Source organism: Strigops habroptila, chromosome 9 (assembly GCF_004027225.2).
Source record: "Strigops habroptila isolate Jane chromosome 9, bStrHab1.2.pri, whole genome shotgun sequence".
Classification (NCBI taxonomy): domain Eukaryota; kingdom Metazoa; phylum Chordata; class Aves; order Psittaciformes; family Psittacidae; genus Strigops; species Strigops habroptila.
In genome coordinates, this window is record NC_044285.2 from 31499155 (window position 1) to 31520830 (window position 21676).

Consider the following 21676-nt stretch of genomic DNA (forward strand, 5'->3'; position numbering starts at 1 on the left):
CAAGGAAGCATCTATCTGAAAAGTACGTGGCAATATCAAAGAGCTCTCTATTGATTAAACTTTGAAAATAAAATTGCACCACTTATCACATGCTGTTTGCAAAAATGTCAATCATTATAATACTCACATAAGCACACTGTGTCTTTTCCCTGAACTTGTTAAACTTATTACTGAAACTCTATCCTGAGCTGCCTACATGCGGAAAAAATATCCTTCAGATAACACATTAACATTTTAACCAGTATTTAAAGCTGTGCATGGTGCCATCTCAAAAGATAAGGGTCTTGTCAGCATTTCCAGTATAAGCCTCATTTCAGCGGATGGAAGGAGGGAGTGGCAACACTGCATTTCAGCTATTTTAAATGACACGAGCAAGGAGCCTGACATACAAATTGTCGCTCTAATTGCATCTATCTATGAGAGATATGAGATCTTTCATCTCACATTCAGTTTAAAAAATAGTGAAATTCACAGTATATCATTGTAAACTACCTGGCATTCTATCATTCTCTTGTGCATACAGCATCCCACACAATTCTAATTCTAGATCTAAAGCTTCATATTACAAAAGCTCTTAAAGTATAGAACAAAAATTATATGACCACTTTCTCACAGGTATACTTGCACTGTACAGAAGAAATAAAGAGGTAAGAAAAACAATAACTAACAATAGGACAATGAGGGCTTGGTCCATGACTCATGATATCAGATGTTCTTGCAGTACCAAAATACTAATAATCCTGAACACAAAAGTTAATGACAAAAAGGGTAAAAAAAAACAAAACAAAACTAAATTTTTTTTTGGGAGGGAGAAATTTGTAGGTGCAATGCATCTGCTTTTGAGCCCAAGCCTGCTACAATACAGTGTAAGTTGTGATTTACAAAATTATACCCGTTAGCTGTTGATGTTAAAGTATTCTGTCAAAAGAAGAGATATTTGTATTAGTAAGAAAAATATTACCAAAAGTAAACAAACAGTTGTTATAAGGAGAGACAGGCTTCAGAAATCCACAACAGCTCTAAAAATGAAAGTATTGCAATGAGATGATCAGGACCACTGACCAGTTCATAGCCAAATAGCTATAAAGGAATGACCTCATCCCTACATAATTCCAAGTGCATCAGTATCACCAGTTAGAAATAATAAAACCAAACACTTCTATCTGCAAAAGCAACAAGATTTTTAGTCAGAAAGCTCAAATCTAACCTGTGTAGTAGTTGCAATGGAAAAATACTCTGAAGAAATATGTATGGAATTATTGGGTTTGCCCACAGTTTTCAAGACTCCAAGCCACAGTTGATTACCATAGCTGGCTGCACTGTCCTCTTCTACCAGCTTCACTTGCTGCTCAGCCATGGAGTGGACATTAAAATCTCCTGCTGTGCAAAGGATTTTATTGCTTTACAGGAAAAAGACTCATGGTAGAAAAAAAAGCCATATAAAGGTTGGGCAGCTATTCATCAATTATATGCTTAGTTATGGAAAAAAATGCCACAAATGTTACAGAATACATTCACTTTAGATCAAGGCCAAATGCTCACTCCCTCTTGCCAAAGCTGTTCTACTCAACATGGAATCTAATGGATTAGAAAGACACCCCACAAGGAACAAGTGTTACCAGCGCCACAAGGAACACATGTGGTAGTTAGGACACTGACTATTGAACAGATTCAGGTGTCCCCTGGTATCCCCTGGCATTTAGGCTATAAGAGAGATAACTAAATATCTTCAGCATCCTGAACCACAATATAAACTAGTATTTCAACTTCTCTTTCTGTTGTCCTTTCATTTAATGGGCCATGTTTGGTGCATCCCTGCTTTGCTTTGAAATGAGTCTATCAAAACAGAAATGGCTCTGAGGATGCACAGGAAAATAACTTCAAGCCCAGGCAAACTCTAATGTTAAAATTGAGATATTGAGCAATTTTAAGCACCATCAAAATTTGATCACTGTCAATCGAGGAGGGGATTCTGAGTATTCCTATTTTCTACCCAAGCACCTAAATGTCAGCATAAAATGTCATACTAGATACTCGAGGTTTGTGTGTGTGTGTAACTCCCCAGAGTAGAAGTCAGCTGAATTTCTGGCCCCATGAAGTCAAAGGGAAATTTGTCAACAGCTGAAGTCTGGGTCAGGATTTTATGTATGCTGGTATCGTGTTTTGTGCAATAACAACTCAGGGAGCTACTTCAGATGCCACATAAATTGTAAGGTTTCCCTGCAGTTCAGAATTCTTTATTCTGATTCTCCCCAACATGTTAATGCAACCACCATTCTCATAAGTTCTAATTGTCTCATGAATTTCTTTTCATGCCACTTCAAGTTATACATCATGCTTCAAAGTCATTATTTGTAACCAACTGGGCTCCACAAAGAGAAATATTATAGGGCATTTTTCAGGTAAATGATTACTGCTCAGAGACCGCAGGGAATAGTTTTCGTTAGCCAGAAAAAAAAAAAAAAAAAAAGGTCCTTAGTTCTCAGAGTCTTAACTTTCCTATCCTTGGAAAACCAGGACAGAAACTTTCTTCCTAAAAGCTACATCACTGTTCTTTATCTGGTTTTGTTTTATTCTGACTTATTATATGCCCTTTTCAGAGACAAACTGCTTGTTTTTTTCAGAGGAATTTCTTCTTTCCTATTGACTCAAGATGGCTTCTTGAGTAACTTCTTGAGTAACTAGCCATAAACTAGCTTCACCTCTGACACCAAAACCCACCATCAGTCCCACAACCTCTTTTGCGCCTCTATAATTTTACACAGTGAAATACTCACATTGAGCCTATGCTGAAACAAGACCTTGAAACAGCCCTTCAAATAATGGTGAGTGACTGACTTGAAGGGAAAAAGTTTTCAAATTGTAGGGCTATTCCAATTCATTCTAATTCAATATTGCAGGAGCTTGCAAAACAACAAGGCAAATACCTAAGAACATGTCTCCCTCCCAGCTCCTGACACAGGCAGTGGGGTGAGAAGCCAAAAATTCAAATTTTCAGTTTTGAGCCAAACTCTGATGTGGATTTTTCTAATAGATAACAATGGATGAGTGCGGTGGGTTAACCCTGTCTGGATGCCAGGTGCCCACCAAGCTGCTCTATCACTCCCCTCCTCAGCAGTACAGGGCAGGTGAGGAAAAATGGAAAAAACCTCATGGGTCAAGATAAAGGCATTTTATTAAAGCAAAGGCAAAGGCCACACACGGAAGCAAACTAAAACAAAAGATTTATTCTCTACTTCCCATCAGCAGGCAATGTCCAGCCACTTTTGGGGAAGTAGGGCTTCAGTACACAGCAGTTGGTCCCGAAGACAAACGTAATAATGAAGTCCCACACCCTCCGCTTCCTCCTTTCTATTAGCTTTTATTGCTGAGCAGATGTCATGTGGTATGGAATATCCCTTTGGTCAGTTTGGGTCAGCTGTCCTGGCTGTGTCCCCTACCAAGACAGGAGGAATGTTGGAAAGACAGCCTTTATGCTGTGGAGCACTGCCCAGCAGCAGCCACCTCTGGTGTGTTAACAACACTGTTCTAGCTACCAACACAAATCACAGCACTATGAGGGCTGCTAAAGGGAAAATTAACTCCATCTCATCCAGATCCAACATAGTAAAGCCAGGCTGCAACTCTTCCTCTAGTAGGGCAATTTCCAGTCACTTACTTCTGCTGAAGAAGTGGGAAACTAAAAATCTCTAATGGTTAATATGTTTCATCAAATCTGGTTCAAAATATTTGTGAAGATAGGGGACCTTGTCTGACAGCCAGACATATGCACATACTGTGCACATACATACAGCACAACTACATTTCTGTCAGAAAACAGGTGAAAAACACAAAAGCCAATGACTGACCAGATTTTTCCACAGTCAGCAACTGTTCACAAACATCTCTTAAGAATAACTTAATGGAAAGAATATTTTGGGGGACATGGACTGCGAAAAAATACTGGGTTTTCCACTCATCCCATTTTTTTCTGGAGCAAAACCAGAAATATGTGACCTCTGTGCATAATGACAACTCAATGACACGGCTTTCATCCTGAATGTGGAATATGAAATGCTCACCGTGAACTGCTCAAAAATAATCCTCAGGCCATGATTATTCATAGAAATTATTTGGTGAGTAATTTCAATTAAATAAATTCAAAGAATCAGGTAAAAGAGGCTAAACTAATAGAATGTATTATTTATAATGAATAATTCATTTGGAGGAACTTTCCCCCCTGCCATTGCAGAAAGCCAACTCAAGGCATAGGGTACTGGAGTCCCACTTAAGCCCTGTTTTGAGGTCTTAACTGGTGGCTTTCATGATGAATCACCCTGGGCTGGCCCTCTGCCCAGGACTGAATTTCACCCATTCCTCCTGTTCCTCACATATTGCTATATATGTCATTAGCACAGTGGGATTTGGACTCTTTCAACTTTACTGCCATAAAAATAATGATACGGGAAGATTTCATTATGTTTCTTTTGCTACTAATAAGTAGAGGGAAGAAACCTCTCATATCAACCCTCCAGACTTTCAACAGTGAACATTCATCCTACCCATACAGCAACTGCATTATGCAAACATGAGCCCCTTTACTAACGCATGTCCATTCAGTAAAGCAAGACCTGACAATTTCAACAAGACTCTCTGAATTACTAAAAACACTTGTGCGCACTTGCGCTTGCATGATCGGACATTTCCAGTTAAAAGCACTCACAGTATGTAACACGTAGATTATGACTCTGAAAAACTTCACTTATAAATGGTAATAGTAAATATTACTGTAGACATTCACCCATCTGAAATGAAAGAAACAATAAATCCACTGTTGTTTTAAGGGCAGAAAAAAACCCTTTTTTTTTTTTTTTTTGTTCTTGATGTTCAGCAATGTCATCACAGAATATCTATCATCAAGAAGATTCATCTCACTGTTTCTATCAGAGAAAAAGACCTATTGACATGATGAAACAAAGCACTTCCAAAAATATTTAACTCACTCAATAAGAGCTAAGTTCATGCTTATAAGTTAAACATTTGTTCAAAGATCTGATCCAAATCCCACTGAAATCAAGTCCTTCCACTGACACCAAAGGGCTTTGAATCAGACATATTACTTTGCTGAATAGGATGAATACATCCATAAATATCAACTGTCTTACAGTACTTTGCTGCATCCTATACTAAAAGATGTGGGTATATAACGGGAGGGAAGATTTGGTTTTCTATGCAAGAAAGGAAAAAGGGCCAAAGCTAAGATAAAGTGTAATCCTAATTCCATAGTGGTGAGTCTGTTAGCATGCTCAGTGCACAGGCTATCTGGGATGCTTTCTGACAGACAGCTTCTCTGTCACATTTCCTGCTGAAACCAGTATTACTGCTATGATAACCCTCAAAATTCACTTGCTATTTTTAAGAAAGTTAGGATTCCATATTAATGCTACAAAATATCAGAAACTGATGACTATTTTGCACCACCAGTGTAAAATCATGCTCTGCTGTTACAGAATGGATTGCCCTAGATATAGTGAAACAAATCATGGCAAAGTCTCTTTGCAAAAAATTACGTTGTAATTAGGTAACAGGTCTCAAAAATGTGTATTCTTAGCCAGGGCCTGAGTCCTTGCAGGAAGCAGCAACTGAGGGAAGAATTATAAAGCATGTTGATTTTAAGTTGTAGTTCATTAAATTCTTTTCTTTATACAGCAGGTAGTCATGAAATGCCAGTAAACAATATTCTGAAGTAGCCCATGGCTCTCAGTATCTTTGAATTGTTGGGGGAAATGGAGCTAAAAATTGCATCTGGAAACCAATAAAATTCATTACAGGTAATAGCAATGGCAATTACTGACTGCCAGCAAGAAGCAATTCAGTAGACAGTATACACTCAGAAGCCACTGTCACTCAGGAGTGCCTTTCTACCCACAGACTGGCGTATCCACTGGCTCTCCTTCCACAGAGCCTTCATCACCAACATCTCTCTCCTCTGCCTCTCTTGGGCATGCACTGTGCCAGTTTGCTGCTGCCGGGAGGCACGGGTGAACAGGAATGGATGTTGGGGCCATGGAGGACGCAGCCTGTCCGCTCCTTCCTCCCTATCTTTCATGCTCACCCTCCTTCACTCACCCCTTGCCTGTCCCTTGCCAAAGAAAGCAAGTGAAAGCCAGAGCCTCCTCTTTCACCCTCTCCTTTTCAGCATACTTCCCAGTGCTGCTGGATGAGATAAAACCTTGGATTACAAGTAACAATTATTTTGCATACTGCTCGCTGCTAAATCTGGAAACTGTTTATTTCCTTAATAATTACTTTTAAGTGAGGCACAAAAATATCCCACTCACAGTACCGGAAAGGTTCAAAAATGCACATTTTCACAGAATAAGAATGTCTCCAACTACAAAAAGGCACACATATACACACACAGGAACACAGAGAAATATCCCCTTGGAAAGCAAGAATATAGAGTACTTGTTGAATAGCAATTATGATTTTCTCAGAACCCTAAAAGCTGACATGGAGTAGGCAACTTACATTATGCAGTTCAGGATCACAGATGAGGAACACATGAAATCACCAAATACCTAAATTTACAAATTCCCATTGTTTCACCACATCAGTCATGATGTTTTGTTCACAAAAATCAATTCTGGCATCTATTTATACTACATGAATATTCAAATCCCTCCTTACCCATCATCGGCACCCAGGCTACCTTGTAGCGTCTAAGTATCAGTAAAACTTAAATCCTGCTTGCCATACAACTCACAGAGATTTTTGCTTAGTTTCTTGCTGCTTTTTTTTTTCTTTATTCCATGAGACTTGGTGGATATGCTTATTCTTTCATTCATATACAGAGAAATAGAAACAGACTAAGTGATAAGTAAAGATGTGTAAGTGGTGTTTAGCACCCACCTGCAGATACAATGTGGAGAAAGAAAATGATCTCAACATTTCCAGACTTACTCTGCTCCTTGACTCTCACAGAGGGACAAGAGCATGATGTGCACTAGGCAGGAAGGGCAATGATCCATGCCAAATTTGATATGCTTGTGTTTCATGCCATGGTCTGTCTTTTTTTGTTTTTCCCTGCCAGCAGATAGATAAAGTGGTGGTTTTAGGACCATGCAGGAGCCAAGAGCTGCACTGGTGTATGCACCAGCAAAGGACTAACACAGACTATTGAAGCTGGTATGAGGCAAGCATCTAGTTCATACTTGCACTGCAACAGTCTGGGAGTGCCCCCATGGGAAACAGGTATGAGATAATTAAGGGATCTTAAGCCACAAAATATTACAAGGATACAAGACAAGAACATTGCAAGGATAAAAATTTCAAACTGAAGGCAGCCAGATGCAGAGTTGTAGAGAAAGCACCATTTTTTCAGCCTGTGGGAGATGAAAGCTATTGGCAAACATTATGGAAGATTTTCATCATATGCAACTGCTAAAATAGGCCTGGATATGTTACTGGGTTTTCAGTTTTGGTTTGGTTGGTTTGGTTTTTTTTTCAGGTTTTTTTTTTCTTTTTCCATAGGAAGTATGATCTAGTTTAAACAGGAATTAATTCAATTTAGCTGATGGCCTGGGTTATGCAATATCCAAAAGCCACAATGGTTCTATTAAGCCTTATAGTCTATGAATCTGTAAGTTTATGAATCTATACTTCATAACTTTGCACCAAAAAGGAGGATGAGGGAACACAGCAAAGTGACTGGAAAAAAAAGAAACCTTCATATTGCCTACAAATCAGGCATAACACTGAGTTTTCCCAAACCGTAACAGGCTGCTGCATCAACCTGCCTCCTGGTCTTCCATTTCTGGAGGCTCCCAGATAGTCATAGCCTGAAAATGTTCCTACATTCAACACGCAAAATAAAAAGGCAGTAAAACAAGTGGGGGGAAAAAAGCTGTTCTTTTATACTCTGTGTTTTTAATTGAAGGGATTATAAAACACTTCAGGCATGCTGAGAAATCATGACTTTGTTCCCAAATAAAAAGCTGTAGCTATTTTTTTTTTTAAATCCTTGTTCATCCTCCTCCAACAGTGGTTATTATATGCATGCATTTGCAGTGTAATAGAATCAGTACCAATCATCTCTGTGTCTTATTACTGTTGCAATCCCCTAACACGCTGTTCCTTCCATCCCACATGAATCTGGTAATTACTGCTGAGGCATGCCATGCGTACACTTTCCCTTTCAAGGAAGCATCAGCAGTTACCACAAACACATTTCCTACGTACTAGTAAACACAGGCAAGTGGGACAGTATCTGTTGCCCCATGAGCCACTTCCAGGACATGATCCTTGCTCATCAGAAAGCTGCATGTCACTAAAACTCACAGACATGAAACAAATGTACGCTGCGAGATGAGAAATGCACTGGACTTACTTCTGCCTTCAGCTTTTGCTGTGTGTTGGAGCAAGCCCTGTGAGTGCTGGCAACGCCATGCAGGGCTGCTCAGGTGAGATGGTTGAAGGTAGGTTACAGAAAAGTGTGTGTTTCTGAGTGTGTCAGTGTGTGTGTGAATATGCTCCCTTCAGAAAACCAAAAACCATTAACCTGGATCTACTTTTACCTTCTCATTTTAGGCTCATGCCCCTAGACTGTGTTAGAAAGGTCTGAAAATCAGATTTGCTATGTTCTGTAAGTAGTCCAATTTTGCTCCCCAGATACCATCATCTGATGTTTAAAACAGAAAACAAGTGAAAAATCTCACAGAATAATAACTTGAGTGGTGGTATATTAGTGTTGTAAAACCTCAGATCTGCTACACATATCTTTCCTGATCTTAGCAATTTTTGCTCCTGAATTTAGCTGGATAAAGAGAGTTGGAAATTGAGCAGCTATGAGTGCATTTCAGAATCCACATCTTGTTGAAATTCATGTAGCACCACACCAAAAGCATGTTCCAGTGTGGGATGCTCCTGCTTTTTCTACAACCTCTCCAAATTTTACATAGGGAAGTTGCATCCGCTTCAGTCCCGAATGCAAACTCCACCACTATTCCTGCCCAGCAGCACTGTGAAGGCATCTGTGCTGGCTGCTGCAGGATGTCACTTTTTCTTATCTCATGCACCTCATAAAAACAGACAATGGTCCTAGACTGCTCCTCCTAAAATGTGGGCTCTGATATTTAATGGCTAGAGAATAAGACAAGATGACAGTACCACTTTTGCCAAGTCCAGCACTCTCTTGGCAGCAAACCTCTATGCTTAAAGACTAAGTGAAGTGTGTATACTTTAAAAATTCATTGTGGAGTGTCTTTGTTTTCCCCAGTCTGAACCCAAAGTTTTACCTTCCAGATAGAGATCAAGAGCAGCCATCCCTTCCCTGCAAACAGATCTGTGCCCAGTGCATGGTGCTTAACAATAACCCACATCTAACATCTTGTTCTTTTTAAAGGCAGCCAAACGCTGTATCATAACATTGCAGTTTGGCAGTGGGACTAAGTCTAGGCGGTGCGGATGATCGCGTTAGATGTGATCGTAGCTGCTCAGCGCTCGGGTGAGCATCCCAGAGGGTGCGGGATCCGGGCACAAGGGCTGACCGCCCTCCCCGCCTGCCCAGCCTGGTAGAAGGTGTTCAACTTCCCCGAAGGTGCAGCAAACGCCAGCGCGCTGGACGACCCCGGCGCGGCAGACTGGAGAAGGGAGCTGCTGCCGCCGGAGCGGGGGGCAGATGCTGATGCCAGATGCGGGTTTTGCAGCACCGCTGCTCCGAGAGCCAGATTGTGCGTGTGTGCGATGCGCGTGGTGTGAGTGTGCGGGTGTGCGATGTGTGTGCGCGGTACGTGCGCGCTTGGCGGCCGGCTTGTGCCGAGGAAGCTGCGTGACTTGCTATCTATTTTGAAGGCACGGATTGGGGACTCGGGCCCAAAAATCCTCCGGACCCAGGTAAATCCGCTCGTTACCTTGTTCTGCTCCCCGGCTCCGAGTCCCCGCGCTGTCCTGGCCGCGGGCGCAAGTGCTGTCAAGGCGCTCCCGCGATGCACGGGCGGGCCGGGCGCTGAGCCGGCTGCGGGAGGCACCGGGGAGGGGGGAACCGAGGGGAACGGGGCTGGCTGGGAAAAACGCGTGTGTGTCGTCCCCCCCCCCCCCCCCGCCCCCATGTGACGTCAGCGCGGCTCCGCGCGGGGCAGCCGGCAAAAGCGCCGCGCACAGCCGCGCCCCGCGCACAACCGCCCGCGCTCCGCAGCGGCGCCGCCGCCGCTTCTTGGTCCCCGCCCGGCCCAACTTCCCGCCGGGACGGGACGGGACGGGACGGGACGGGACTGCGGCCCCTCGCTGAGCTCCAACCGAGCCGTGCGGCAGGCGATGCCTCTCGCCGCCGGGCGCCTGGCTCCCGGGGCGCGGCGGCACTCGGTGGCGGCCCCTGCCCCTGCTGCCCCCTCGGGTGCCCTGAGAGCAGGTACGAGCCGAGGAGCGCGGAGGGAGGCTCGGGGAGCGCGGTTCGGGGGCGCCACGCTGCCGGGAGAGGGATCACTGATCTCTCCCTCGCCCGCTGTCCAGGTTTGAAACGCCAGCAGTGAACGGGACCGGGCAGCGAGAGACGGACTGCCCCGGGCCGGGCTAGAGGGGACGAAGCTTCTCCGCTCTGCCACCGACGTGGAGGCGGTGGCTGCGGTGGGCGGAGGGGTCGGGCGGGGTGGACAGCGCTAGGGATCCCGGATTTCGGAGCGCTCCCCGACGGGGCTTCCTCCGCAGCGGCTCCGCGGGCGCTCCCCGAGAGAAGGAGGGGTGGAGGAGAGGGGATTTCACAGGAGTTTGGCAAGTCTCGCCTTGCCGCTCCTCATCCCCCCAACTTTATAGCCTGCCGTGCCCTCCCCCTTGCAGCCTCTGCACCTGGCTGTTTTCACTGGGGATTTCTTCTTTCTCTCCTTACCTGTCTTAAAAGGTTTGACTGTAGGTACTGAAGCAGGGATCAACGGTGCATAAAGATGCTGAAGGGTGTTTGGTTGCTCAGCTTGTTAACAGTGGCTGGGATCTCGCAGACAGAGAGTCGCAAACCTGCCAAAGACATTTGCAGCAAGAGCCGCTGCCCTTGTGAGGAGAAGGAGAACGTGCTGAACATTAATTGTGAAAACAAAGGATTTACAACCGTCAGCCTCCTCCTGCCGCCACCATCCAAGATCTACCAGCTGTTTCTCAATGGGAACGCGCTGACCCGCCTGTTCCCCAATGAGTTCGTCAACTACTCCAACGCTGTGACCCTCCACTTGGGCAACAACGACATGCAGGAGATCCGCACAGGGGCCTTCAGCGGCCTCCGCACCCTGAAGAGGCTGCACCTCAATAACAACAAGCTGGAAGTGCTGAAGGAGGATACGTTCCTGGGCTTGGAGAGTCTGGAGTACCTGCAGGCTGATTACAATTACATCAGTGCCATTGAGGCGGGGGCCTTCAGTAAGCTGAACAAGCTCAAGGTGCTGATTCTCAATGACAACCTCTTGCTGTCCCTGCCCAGCAATGTCTTCCGCTTTGTACTCCTCACTCACCTGGACCTGCGGGGGAACCGGCTGAAGATGATGCCTTTTGCTGGTGTGCTGGAGCACATTGGAGGCATCATGGAAATCCAGCTGGAGGAAAACCCTTGGAACTGCACCTGCGACTTGCTGCCACTGAAGGCCTGGCTAGACACCATCACTGTGTTCGTGGGTGAGATAGTCTGTGAAACCCCCTTCAGGCTTCATGGGAAAGATGTGACCCAGCTCACAAGGCAAGATCTCTGCCCTAGGAAGAGCTCCACTGATTCAAACCAGAGGGACAAGCACCCTGTCCTCTCAGACCCACACATCTCGAGGCTATCCCCCACAGCCAACTCCGCCATCAATCCCACCAGAGCCCCAAAAGCCAGCCGGCCACCCAAAATGAGAAACCGCCCCACACCCCGTGTCACTGTCTCAAAAGACAGACAAATATTTGGACCTATCATGGTTTACCAGACAAAGTCTCCTGTGCCCATCACCTGCCCAGCTGGTTGCATCTGTACTTCACAGAGCTCAGACAACGGCTTAAATGTGAACTGCCAAGAGAAAAAGATAAGCAACATCTCTGATCTCCACCCTAGGCCAACCAGTCCAAAGAAACTTTACCTTACCAGTAACTATCTGCAAGTCATTTATAGAACCGATCTCATAGAATACAGCTCTCTGGATTTGTTACACCTAGGAAATAACAGAATTGCAGTGATACAAGAAGGTGCCTTTACAAACCTCACAAGTTTACGTAGACTTTATCTTAATGGCAACTACCTTGAGATTCTGTACCCATCTATGTTCGACGGGCTGCACAGCCTGCAATATCTCTACCTAGAGTACAATGTCATTAAGGAGATCCTACCACGCACCTTTGATGCTCTGAGTAATCTTCATCTGTTATTTCTCAATAATAACCTGCTCAGATCCTTGCCTGACAACGTCTTTGGTGGCACTTCCCTCACTAGACTCAACCTTAGAAACAACCATTTCTCACACATGCCTGTGCGAGGAGTCTTGGATCAGCTCTCAGCTCTAATTCAGATAGACCTCCAGGAGAACCCTTGGGACTGCACATGTGACATCCTGGGGCTGAGGAACTGGATAGAGCAAGTCACTGACGAGAACAACCAGCAGTCAAATCCCCCCGTAGTTATCAATGAAGTCATATGTGAATCTCCCACCAAGCACTCTGGAGAGCATCTGAAATTCCTGAGCAAAGAAGCCATCTGCCCAGAGAACCCCAATTTGTCAGATTCTTCTCTCCTGTCCATGAACCAGAACACAGATACACCTCATCTCCTTGGTATCTCGCCCAGCTCCTACCCAGAAATACACACTGAAGTTCCACTGTCTGTCTTAATTTTAGGCTTGCTGGTTGTGTTCATTTTGTCAGTCTGTTTTGGGGCAGGCCTGTTTGTCTTTGTCCTTAAGCGCCGGAAGGGGGTGCAAAGCATGCCCAGCAGCGCCAACAACTTAGATATAAGCTCATTTCAGCTCCAGTATGGGTCTTACAACACTGAAACCCACGATAAAACTGAAGGACATGTTTATAACTACATTCCCCCTCCTGTTGGACAGATGTGCCAAAATCCAATCTACATGCAAAAGGAAGGGGATCCAGTTGCCTATTACAGGAATCTCCATGAGTTCAGCTACAGCAATCTTGACCACAAAAAGGAAGACCCCACCAGTCTTGCATTTACAATCAGTGCAGCTGAATTGCTGGAAAAGCAATCCTCACCAAGGGAACCAGAGCTTCTGTATCAAAACATTGCAGAAAGGGTCAAGGAACTCCCCACTGGAGGATTAGTTCATTATAATTTTTGCACCTTACCCAAAAGGCAGTTTGCCCCTTCATATGAATCAAGACGCCAAAACCAGGACAGGATAAATAAAACTGTTTTGTATGGAACTCCCAGGAAATATTTTGCAGAACAGTCTAAACCCGAGCATCCTTTACTCCAAGGAAAGCTACAAACAGAACCAGACTACCTCGAAGTTCTGGAAAAACAAACTGCAATCAGTCAGCTGTGAGGGGGGAGGTGGGAGACAAAGGAAAATTTTTAAATTAACTCAGCATCACATTTCATTGAGCCTGAACTCAGTGCTGATGTCATCTGTGGCATTCCTAACATTTCCACTTTTTAAATTAGAGAGGGAGTGAGAGAGAAATGGAACCCTTACAGCATAGCAGGGATATGATGTTGCGTTTGCAACGTTCCCTTTAAGTTATTTCTATGTTTTTCTCCTTTGACCCTTCTGTAGGAACTGTCACTGCAAATGTATGTTTCTGTAATAGACCTTGCATAATTCTTTTTGCTTTGGAAGGAAATGAAGAAGGGGTCTTTGGCTTTTCTGTTTTTTGGGTTTTGTTTTTTTTGTTTGTTTTTTTTGCAAAGTGGAAACTTAATGTATTATGTAGAAGATCTCCAAAGATCTTTTTTTCCTGGACTATGACTTTCTTTTGTAAATAATAATATATGGTACTGCTGTTTCAATTACCAAGTATAGCCACTGGGCGTCACTTTTTTGTGTTAAAGTGCCTTTGCACTTTAAGTACATTATTACTTAATTGTTGCTCTTAGCTTTGATAAATTGAACCTATTTTAATGTGTTGTATTTTTGAAATTAAAAAAAAATGTAAAATAGATCTATATGTCAGCTGCATTAAATCAGAAAGTCTGATTTATAGGAAAGCTGCCCTTTAAATGAATCTAGTTCTAGGACGTTACAGACTCAAACGTAAATTATTGGGGTGTTTTTCTCTCTAGGTTTGTTTAGAGTGATTCAATGAAATCAACTGAGAGGATTTAGCAATGGACTAGAGGTTATCAAATGCCTCAGCTGGGAGTAACAGCTCATTAATAAAAGATGTTTAACACAATGTCATAGTGAATTGAACAATTAATGTGCTTAATACATTGCACTGCAGCTCTAACATAGTAATGTTCAGTGGTTTAAGATTATTTTCATACTTAAGAGAACATTACTCATAATATTTGGTGCACTGAATTAGGAATTTTTCTACATTTTATGACAGAGTTTATATTTGTAACTTTTTGGGGGCTGAAATTAACATGTCCTTTTTCTGCCAGATACATATTTTTTTCATAAGCAGGGACACCAGCAGGGGTCATCCCACACCTCATTAAATTTATTAACATACAGGCAAATGAACCAATGCCAAAAGTAAAATTTGAACCTGGGTCTCTGGAGTCCTCCAAATCAAGATAGCAGAAACCAGTATGTGCATCACACTAACGTTCAGTAGTCTGACCTATGTCAAGTTTTCAGTCTCTAAAGTAGAAGTAATATTCCAGTAATTCTCATCTACTAGACAAAAAAACCTATTAAGTTCAATATCTTAAATTTTTATAGTGTTCTAAGTTAACTGAATTCTATTCTCAACATTGGTTTTCTTAAGCCCATCAGTGAACAAATGCAGTGAGTCTTCTTTCCCATTAACTCAGGCGCGTTTTGCTTCAAGCTTTACGTTATCACCTTCAATTTACATTTCCTTCCTGGAGAATATTGAAACCATTTTTATTAACTAGCATACAGTCAAACTTTATTAAGCCTTATTAGCTTCTAAATAATTTTTAGATGCAAACATTATTGTGCGATTTAAACAAACAGCCCTTATTTACAACAAAACCAGTTTTGTTTTGTCTATTGTAAATCCTTATGCAACTGGGATGGTGATCTGCATATAAAGTAGGCCAGGCTTTTCAATTCCTTATTAAAGCAATTGATGGGGTCTGAAAGAAGCACTCTGTTTCCTTTTCATAAATAGGTTACTGCACATAATAATCCTTTATTATCATGCAGAGATTGAAGTGGCCTCTGCTGACTGATTTTTAGAGCTTTACTATAGTTAATAATAGAGAATCTACAACTTGAGAAATTTTCAGCAATAGCATTTGAGCTATAAATAACTACGATCAATGTTGTTCTAATCAGGACTTTGCCAAAAGGAAGTTGCTTTATGTTTAAGAGCTAAAGAGGCTTTGCGTGTGTATTGCCAGATATCTGAGTCATTCAGTAAACTTGTCTTCTAATGATTTATGTGACATCTGAGTACATTAATATGCTAACATGTCAATTCTTTATGTTTAGAGTCCATAGCATCTATGGCTGTTCATTAGATCAGGTTTAAATCTGAAGTGCTACAATGAACTACTGAAGAATCAGTCTACAAAATGTTCTCACTTCAAGAAAGAGGCGAAATGGTATCACATTAGTCGAACTTGGAACGTTTGACTGGAATAGCATCCATCTTTGAGTGAGGTACTTGTTTGAAAGCTTCCAGTAGTGATTGTCTTATTATGGCTCCTTTCCTGGGTAATTAAAAGCATTTGTTACTGAAACCCTAAGAAAAATATAAGTATTATTTTAAAGTAAAGACATTAACTCTTTCCAGGTATGATTTTAGTATTACCTGCAAAACAAGTTCCATGTTATATCTAGCACTCTAGCAGTTAGCATATTATTATTTCTTATTCCCTAGTGAACTAGAACAAATTACAGGGTTTTTGCTCAGAAAAATGCCAGTTTTTCCTACAAAAATATTTTTTTTTTTTTTAGTGCTTGCAAACAATAGAGTTAGAGAATTGATTCTTTTAGAAACTTTATCATGTTTATATTTACTGTTTGAGTCTCAGACTGTCTTATCATGCTTGTTTTGGCAGCACAGCCATATTTTACAGAGGTTGCTGTGGCTTTACATTTCCCTAGCTTTCCTAGTGGAATTTATTCAGTGACTAGATTTTATTTTGCATCACCAGTGCCAACTTAAAAAATCATTATTGCTGCAGGTCTTTTAGGTTTGTTTTTATATCCTTCAGCTGACATCTATTAAGCAATTCTTTTCATAGTGTGTCTAGGTGAGAGAGGAGGAGATTTTTTTCAGTTACGCTTAAAGAGATTTGTTTAACAGGGAAAGTGTGTCGGCAGCTGCTGTGTAGAAGGTCTCTACATTTCTCTAGCTGTGCAGCCCAGGAAGCTGCTGCTTGTTAGGGGAGAGCTGCTTGCCTGGCTAGGGGCTTGATAATGAGTGAAAAAATCTTCTTTCATAGTTTGAAAAGTTAAACTGTGAAAATTATGTAACCAGGTTAGCAAAATGTCTTTTTTTCCTCAGGAAAATGGGATGCAAATAGTTTTCTTTCTTTTTAGTTTTCTTTTGTGAAAGTGGATACAATGACCTTTACAGAAACAGTAATGGTGCAGACTGTTAAAACTCTGCAGTTATCTCCAGTGAAAATGAAGGGCAGTACACTTCCAGTGCATTAATACATTTTTAAAGAGAGCTTTCTGTGTAAACATGAAGTAAAGTTTAGCGGTGATCTTAGAACCTGGATTTTAATAAGTAACTTTAATGGCAAAAGGAGAGAGGTGCTAACCTTACACCACTGTGGCCAGATTGCCCTAGTTCCTAGTTCCTAGTCAGACATCTGTCTCCTAGGACGATGCTGTGGCTTTGCTAGCTACAGAACACACCTAGAGGATGACAGTTTAATTGCCTTCCTTTTTTTCACCCTGCAAAACAAATACTCCTTTTTATAAAGGGCTCTGTACTTTCTATCTGGGTTCTTGAGTCTGCTGCAGAGCCACTCCAAACACCCATTGGTAGTCCCCCTTTCTGCAGTCTCTCTTCCATCATATTTCATCCTTTTCAGGTACTAGCATTCGCTCAGTTCCTACCTGACCTCTGTTATCTGCTTGCCAAGCCCTCACTGCCCTCGCTGTGTAATGCTCCAACCTTTCCCCTCATGTCTGTCCCTCTGGGCTCTTCTTTTCTTCCCTAGCTAGTTTTGGAGGATCTGTTACAGCTTTGAAGAGATTTGATGTCCCCACTCCACAGAGAGCTCAGTCCTTACCTCCTCCTGTGACATTGCTGAGTTAGCCCCATGTGAAATGAGACACCTGGTCCCAGTAGTACTCCTGGAGGGGGGCACACTGGAGGAAGGTCTGCATAGCTGCTCACTCTTCCACTCGTTGAGCAGAGAAGTGTAAGATCAAGTAGCATTTTGGCTTTCATGCAGGATTTCCCGTATGCAAACCCTGGCTATGCAAGCAGCATTTTTGAGTAAGAACAAATGGATGAGCTATCTGGAACTACTGGCATCACATCACACTTTGCTGTAATTTCAGCAAGTTGTCTTCAGCATAGGTTAATCTTGCCAAAATTAGCTACTACTCAAACTGGTTGTGTAGGGTCTCCAGAGTAAATAGCAAAACCTAGGCCATTCAAATGTGATTTACTCCCTCCCAGAATATATGGCATGAATTGGGCCACAGATTTGCCTGCATTTTTCCAGCTATTGTAAAGAAGATATATGAGGAGTACTGATTAGACATCTAATTCCCACATAGCTGTAGTCAGCCCAGCCTAATAATTTTCTAGCACACCCATATGCAACATATATGCTCTGCTGCTTGGCTCTCTATGCCAAGACATTTCCATTCAGTCCATGAGAGACTCCCCATAGAGTTTATAGCCTCCTTCGGTCAAAGGCACTGTGCTCCTTGTGCTGATAGAGAACTATACAGTAGGGTTTAGCTTGGTTTTCTTTTTCTTCCCATCAATACTTAGTTTTTTAAAATAAAAATCAATTTTTTTAAAGTTAGAAGCCATAATTAGTAGTGTCAAAATAAGGATACCAGCAAGTTAAATTGCCTAAATAAAAGTCTTAAAGATTACTGATCTTATATAGGAATAAAAATGGCATAAATTTTAAACTGCTCATGAGTGAAATGAGATACTGGAAGTGTTAATGAAACTTCTTAGATTCTTACAAGCTAATCACTGATACAGTTTATGATTTTTCATATTACTATTTTTGCAGACAATAAATGTCATTTAACAGAGAAGAAAAAACTCCAACTTATTTCCTCAAGTCCTTCGCCCAACTGTGCAGCTCCAAACCAATAGATAAATTAACTTATGCAGATGATGTGACATTTCTTGTATTTTTCCCTTCACTTTTTCAAAGTGTTCTGTAGGAAAAGTACGAAAGTTATTCTTTTGTAAGAGGATCATTAAGTCTGTTTGGATTATTGATCTCATAGCTTTTCTGGGCAAAAGGCCAATAATTTTAACTAAGGTTTTTAATCCTAGTTAATGAGGGAGGTGGATTAATGAGAAGTTTTTTGTTGTTTTTTGTTATTGGAGGGTTGGTTGGATTTTTTTGAACCAGCAGATTGACACGTTTATGAACACAGATGAATAGATTATTTTGAATGAAAGAATTGTTGGAGCTGCAATCGGAGATTCAGTCATTCTAAAGACCAAACAGACTCAAGAGTATGAGTGAAATTTGAAAACAAGACATCATAAAACTGGTTTTCCTCCTGAGCTCATAAACACAGAGAGTCCCCATTTGAGTGCAGCAGCGGCTTTTGTTACATACTGTTAAACATTTGGAGGGATGAAAATAGAGGCCAGATGCACCTCCATTATCTTTAAGGATGCTCAGGTAACTCAAGAGTTCAGAATTTGATTCTCATGTCTGATACCCTATTTGTGCATGCATCTGTATTACCACTGATACTGCATTATGCCTGAAAAAGTGATCAATGTGAAGTTGGGGTAGAGCTAGTTGCAGTATTTCTGAATCTTTCTTATTTCTATTTTTAAAAATAGAATGAATTAACCATTTCTGTAATTAATGCCATAGTCTTTTAACTTCTAAGGTCCTTTGTAAAATCTAACTTTTCACCAAACTGTTCAGATCAATACATGTGGCTAGTTACAAACCAAGAGCAACATAAACATTGTTGCTTATCTTAAAAAGTGGCACTACCGTTTAGAAATTAAGATAATGTAAATCTGTATTTGCAGCATAACAGAAATTACATCAACATTACAAAGTGTCTGCAATACGACGTCAGGGTTCTTTATGGTGGCAGAACAAGTATAGATTTGTATCTTAGCTACGCAGATTTCTTGTTAGCTTCTTTTCATGCCCTGTGTGTGCATTGCTCCCCAGAGCCAGAAGTGTTAAGCACCAGTTATCTTCCGAGTAGGAGGCAGCAGAGCCATTTTAAGAATGCTGTCTGTGTTGGAAAAGGCACAGCAAATGTATAAAGACCTGTCGCAGTTACCTCCTCTTGAGGTACCTCCATACAAAAGCCTGGAAAAAAAATCCCCTTGAGATCACTGATAATACGACAGTCTATTTTAAGACATCTTGATTTTTATTCTGAGAACCTGTCATCTGAGAGGCAGAGAAATTGGAGTTGAGACAGTGTTTTGCCCATGCTATAAACTTTTTTTCTTCTCCCCAGGGATTTGTTACTGACTTGGTACATGCCAGTATCTTAGCTGGGCAGCTGAAATGAACAGAGAATTTTGACAGAACTGTGAAAATGTAATGACTACATACATTTTCTTCCAATCACATAAGAACAACCAACATACCAAAGCTGTCACAGAGGCTTTTAAAGGTTTCAGGGTACAGTGAAACCTGAGTGATTCAGGTGTAGATGCAGAGTACCTTTGCTAACTTTACACCTAGGAGTCCCCTGGGATTGGAACCAATGACAAGAATCTCACCAAACAGGGGCAGTCACTGAACTCACCAAAGTGAGAATGGCAGAGGAGAGAGAAAAATGGTTATGTATGTCCTCTTACCATCACTTAAAATGCCATTTGGGAATTTTCCAAACTGAGCACTTATTCATATAAATCTGAAGTCAGCATACTCCAAGTTTATACTTGAGTCACTAAGTACTAGGTTTTCAGTAATGTTTGAGTGCTCCAGGATGTGACCTGTTGGCTTAAAGTGTGACCGAAATCTTAACTGCTACCACATCTCCTGCTCCTTGGAGGGTGAGATTTTGCTTGGAATCTCAAGTTTATTATATCTCTGCTAAATTTTAATTCTTGATTATTCTTAACTGTATTCTTGCTATGGAGGGTAAATGCAATATGTTCAGCTAAGTCTGATTTTCCTTTACCCTTTTTCACAAGTAGCCAAGCTCCTCAAGTACCAGGGCAGCTGAGATTTGAACCGCTCAGAAGAGTTTCAGAAACTCAGTGATCCACACAAGTGAGCAAAGCTTGAGCAAAGCTTGAGCAAAGCTTTACTGCTTCCATCACATCTGCTGTGTTCTGCTGAGTTGTTTCTTCTGTTCAGATGTATTTGAACTTGAAGCACTATAGAATCTATAGAAAACCTTATAATACCCAGCTTATGTGCTTACTTACAGTAGAAAAAAGAGGGGGTTAGAGGTTGGGAAAGGCCCAAATTTTCTGGGCTTTTTTTCCTGAAGGTTTCAGAGGGGCTTATTATGATTATTAGTTAATTAAAAGGAAAATAACAGCAGTATCGTGTGGGGTCTTTTGCCTTTTTATGCAAGATAGTGGAAAAAAAAGGAGGTGGGGGAAGGTAGATTATAGTTGTCTTAACTGTCAGGATGTTAAAAGGAGACTACCAGAAAGCTGAGGACTTCAGTGCTCATAATTTAAAGAGCTTACATAAATGCCTAGTTCTTGTGGCACTTCTGAAGGGAAATGGCACACAGACTGCTTTCCTAATAGGTAAGAGAACTGGACAGGCAATTCTCTTGCACAATTGAGAAATTACGGCCTTAAAGTTGTACCAGGTTTACTGCAATTCAGACAGAAGCGTGGCTCCTGTGAAAAGACAGTGATAGTGAGGAAAGTACTTAATGCTACAGTTCGCACGTTAATTAGCAGTGTAGTTTTTAGCTTGTGTTTTCTGAGACCATATTTACCATCCCATTTAACTTATAAGCTACTTACCAGAACTGAGTGGATAATTCTTATTTATTAATGTGGCCTTCTTTTCCATAATGCGGTGTTTACAAATTTGTTTGCCGGTGGCTTATGTTTTCCATGACTTCTTGTTATTCTCCAAATAATACGTGGGAATAATTCCTAGCTGTCCTAATGGATAAGTCATAGTGAACCCCTAAAATTGAACTACCAAGGACTTTGTTTATACTATTGTATTTATTTATTTATTTGCTTTAGATAGGGCAGCCTAGTTAAGAGCTCATTTGCTGGGAATTGAGAAATCAGTGTTCTCTTTTTAGTTCTGTCAGTGACCTTGCACAAGGCATATCTGTGCCCCCATGCTTTAATTTCTGCATCATTAAATGAGGAGGATGATACTTTCTGCCTTAGCCTAGTGAGATTTACTGATGAGAAATGTTAAGTGTAATTGTTTTTCAAAGTCAGTGCTTATGGCTTTATA

General features: G+C 41.7%; 1 protein-coding gene across 2 annotated transcripts; it reads left to right on the plus strand.

Annotated features, from left to right (window-relative positions):
* The first annotated feature begins 9714 nt into the window (after positions 1-9714).
* Positions 9715-14110, plus strand: SLITRK2 (SLIT and NTRK like family member 2). 2 transcript variants are annotated; one of them, XM_030497640.1, is made up of 2 exons: positions 9715-9873; positions 10874-14110. In XM_030497640.1, the coding sequence occupies exon 2, from the start codon at positions 10917-10919 to the stop codon at positions 13488-13490; it is 2574 nt and encodes an 857-aa protein (XP_030353500.1). In that variant the 5' UTR covers positions 9715-9873; positions 10874-10916; the 3' UTR covers positions 13491-14110. The 2 variants fall into 2 exon arrangements, with proteins under 2 accessions (XP_030353500.1, XP_030353499.1); XM_030497639.1 differs by lacking the exon at positions 9715-9873 and adding an exon at positions 10117-10387.
* The last annotated feature ends 7566 nt before the right edge of the window (positions 14111-21676 follow it).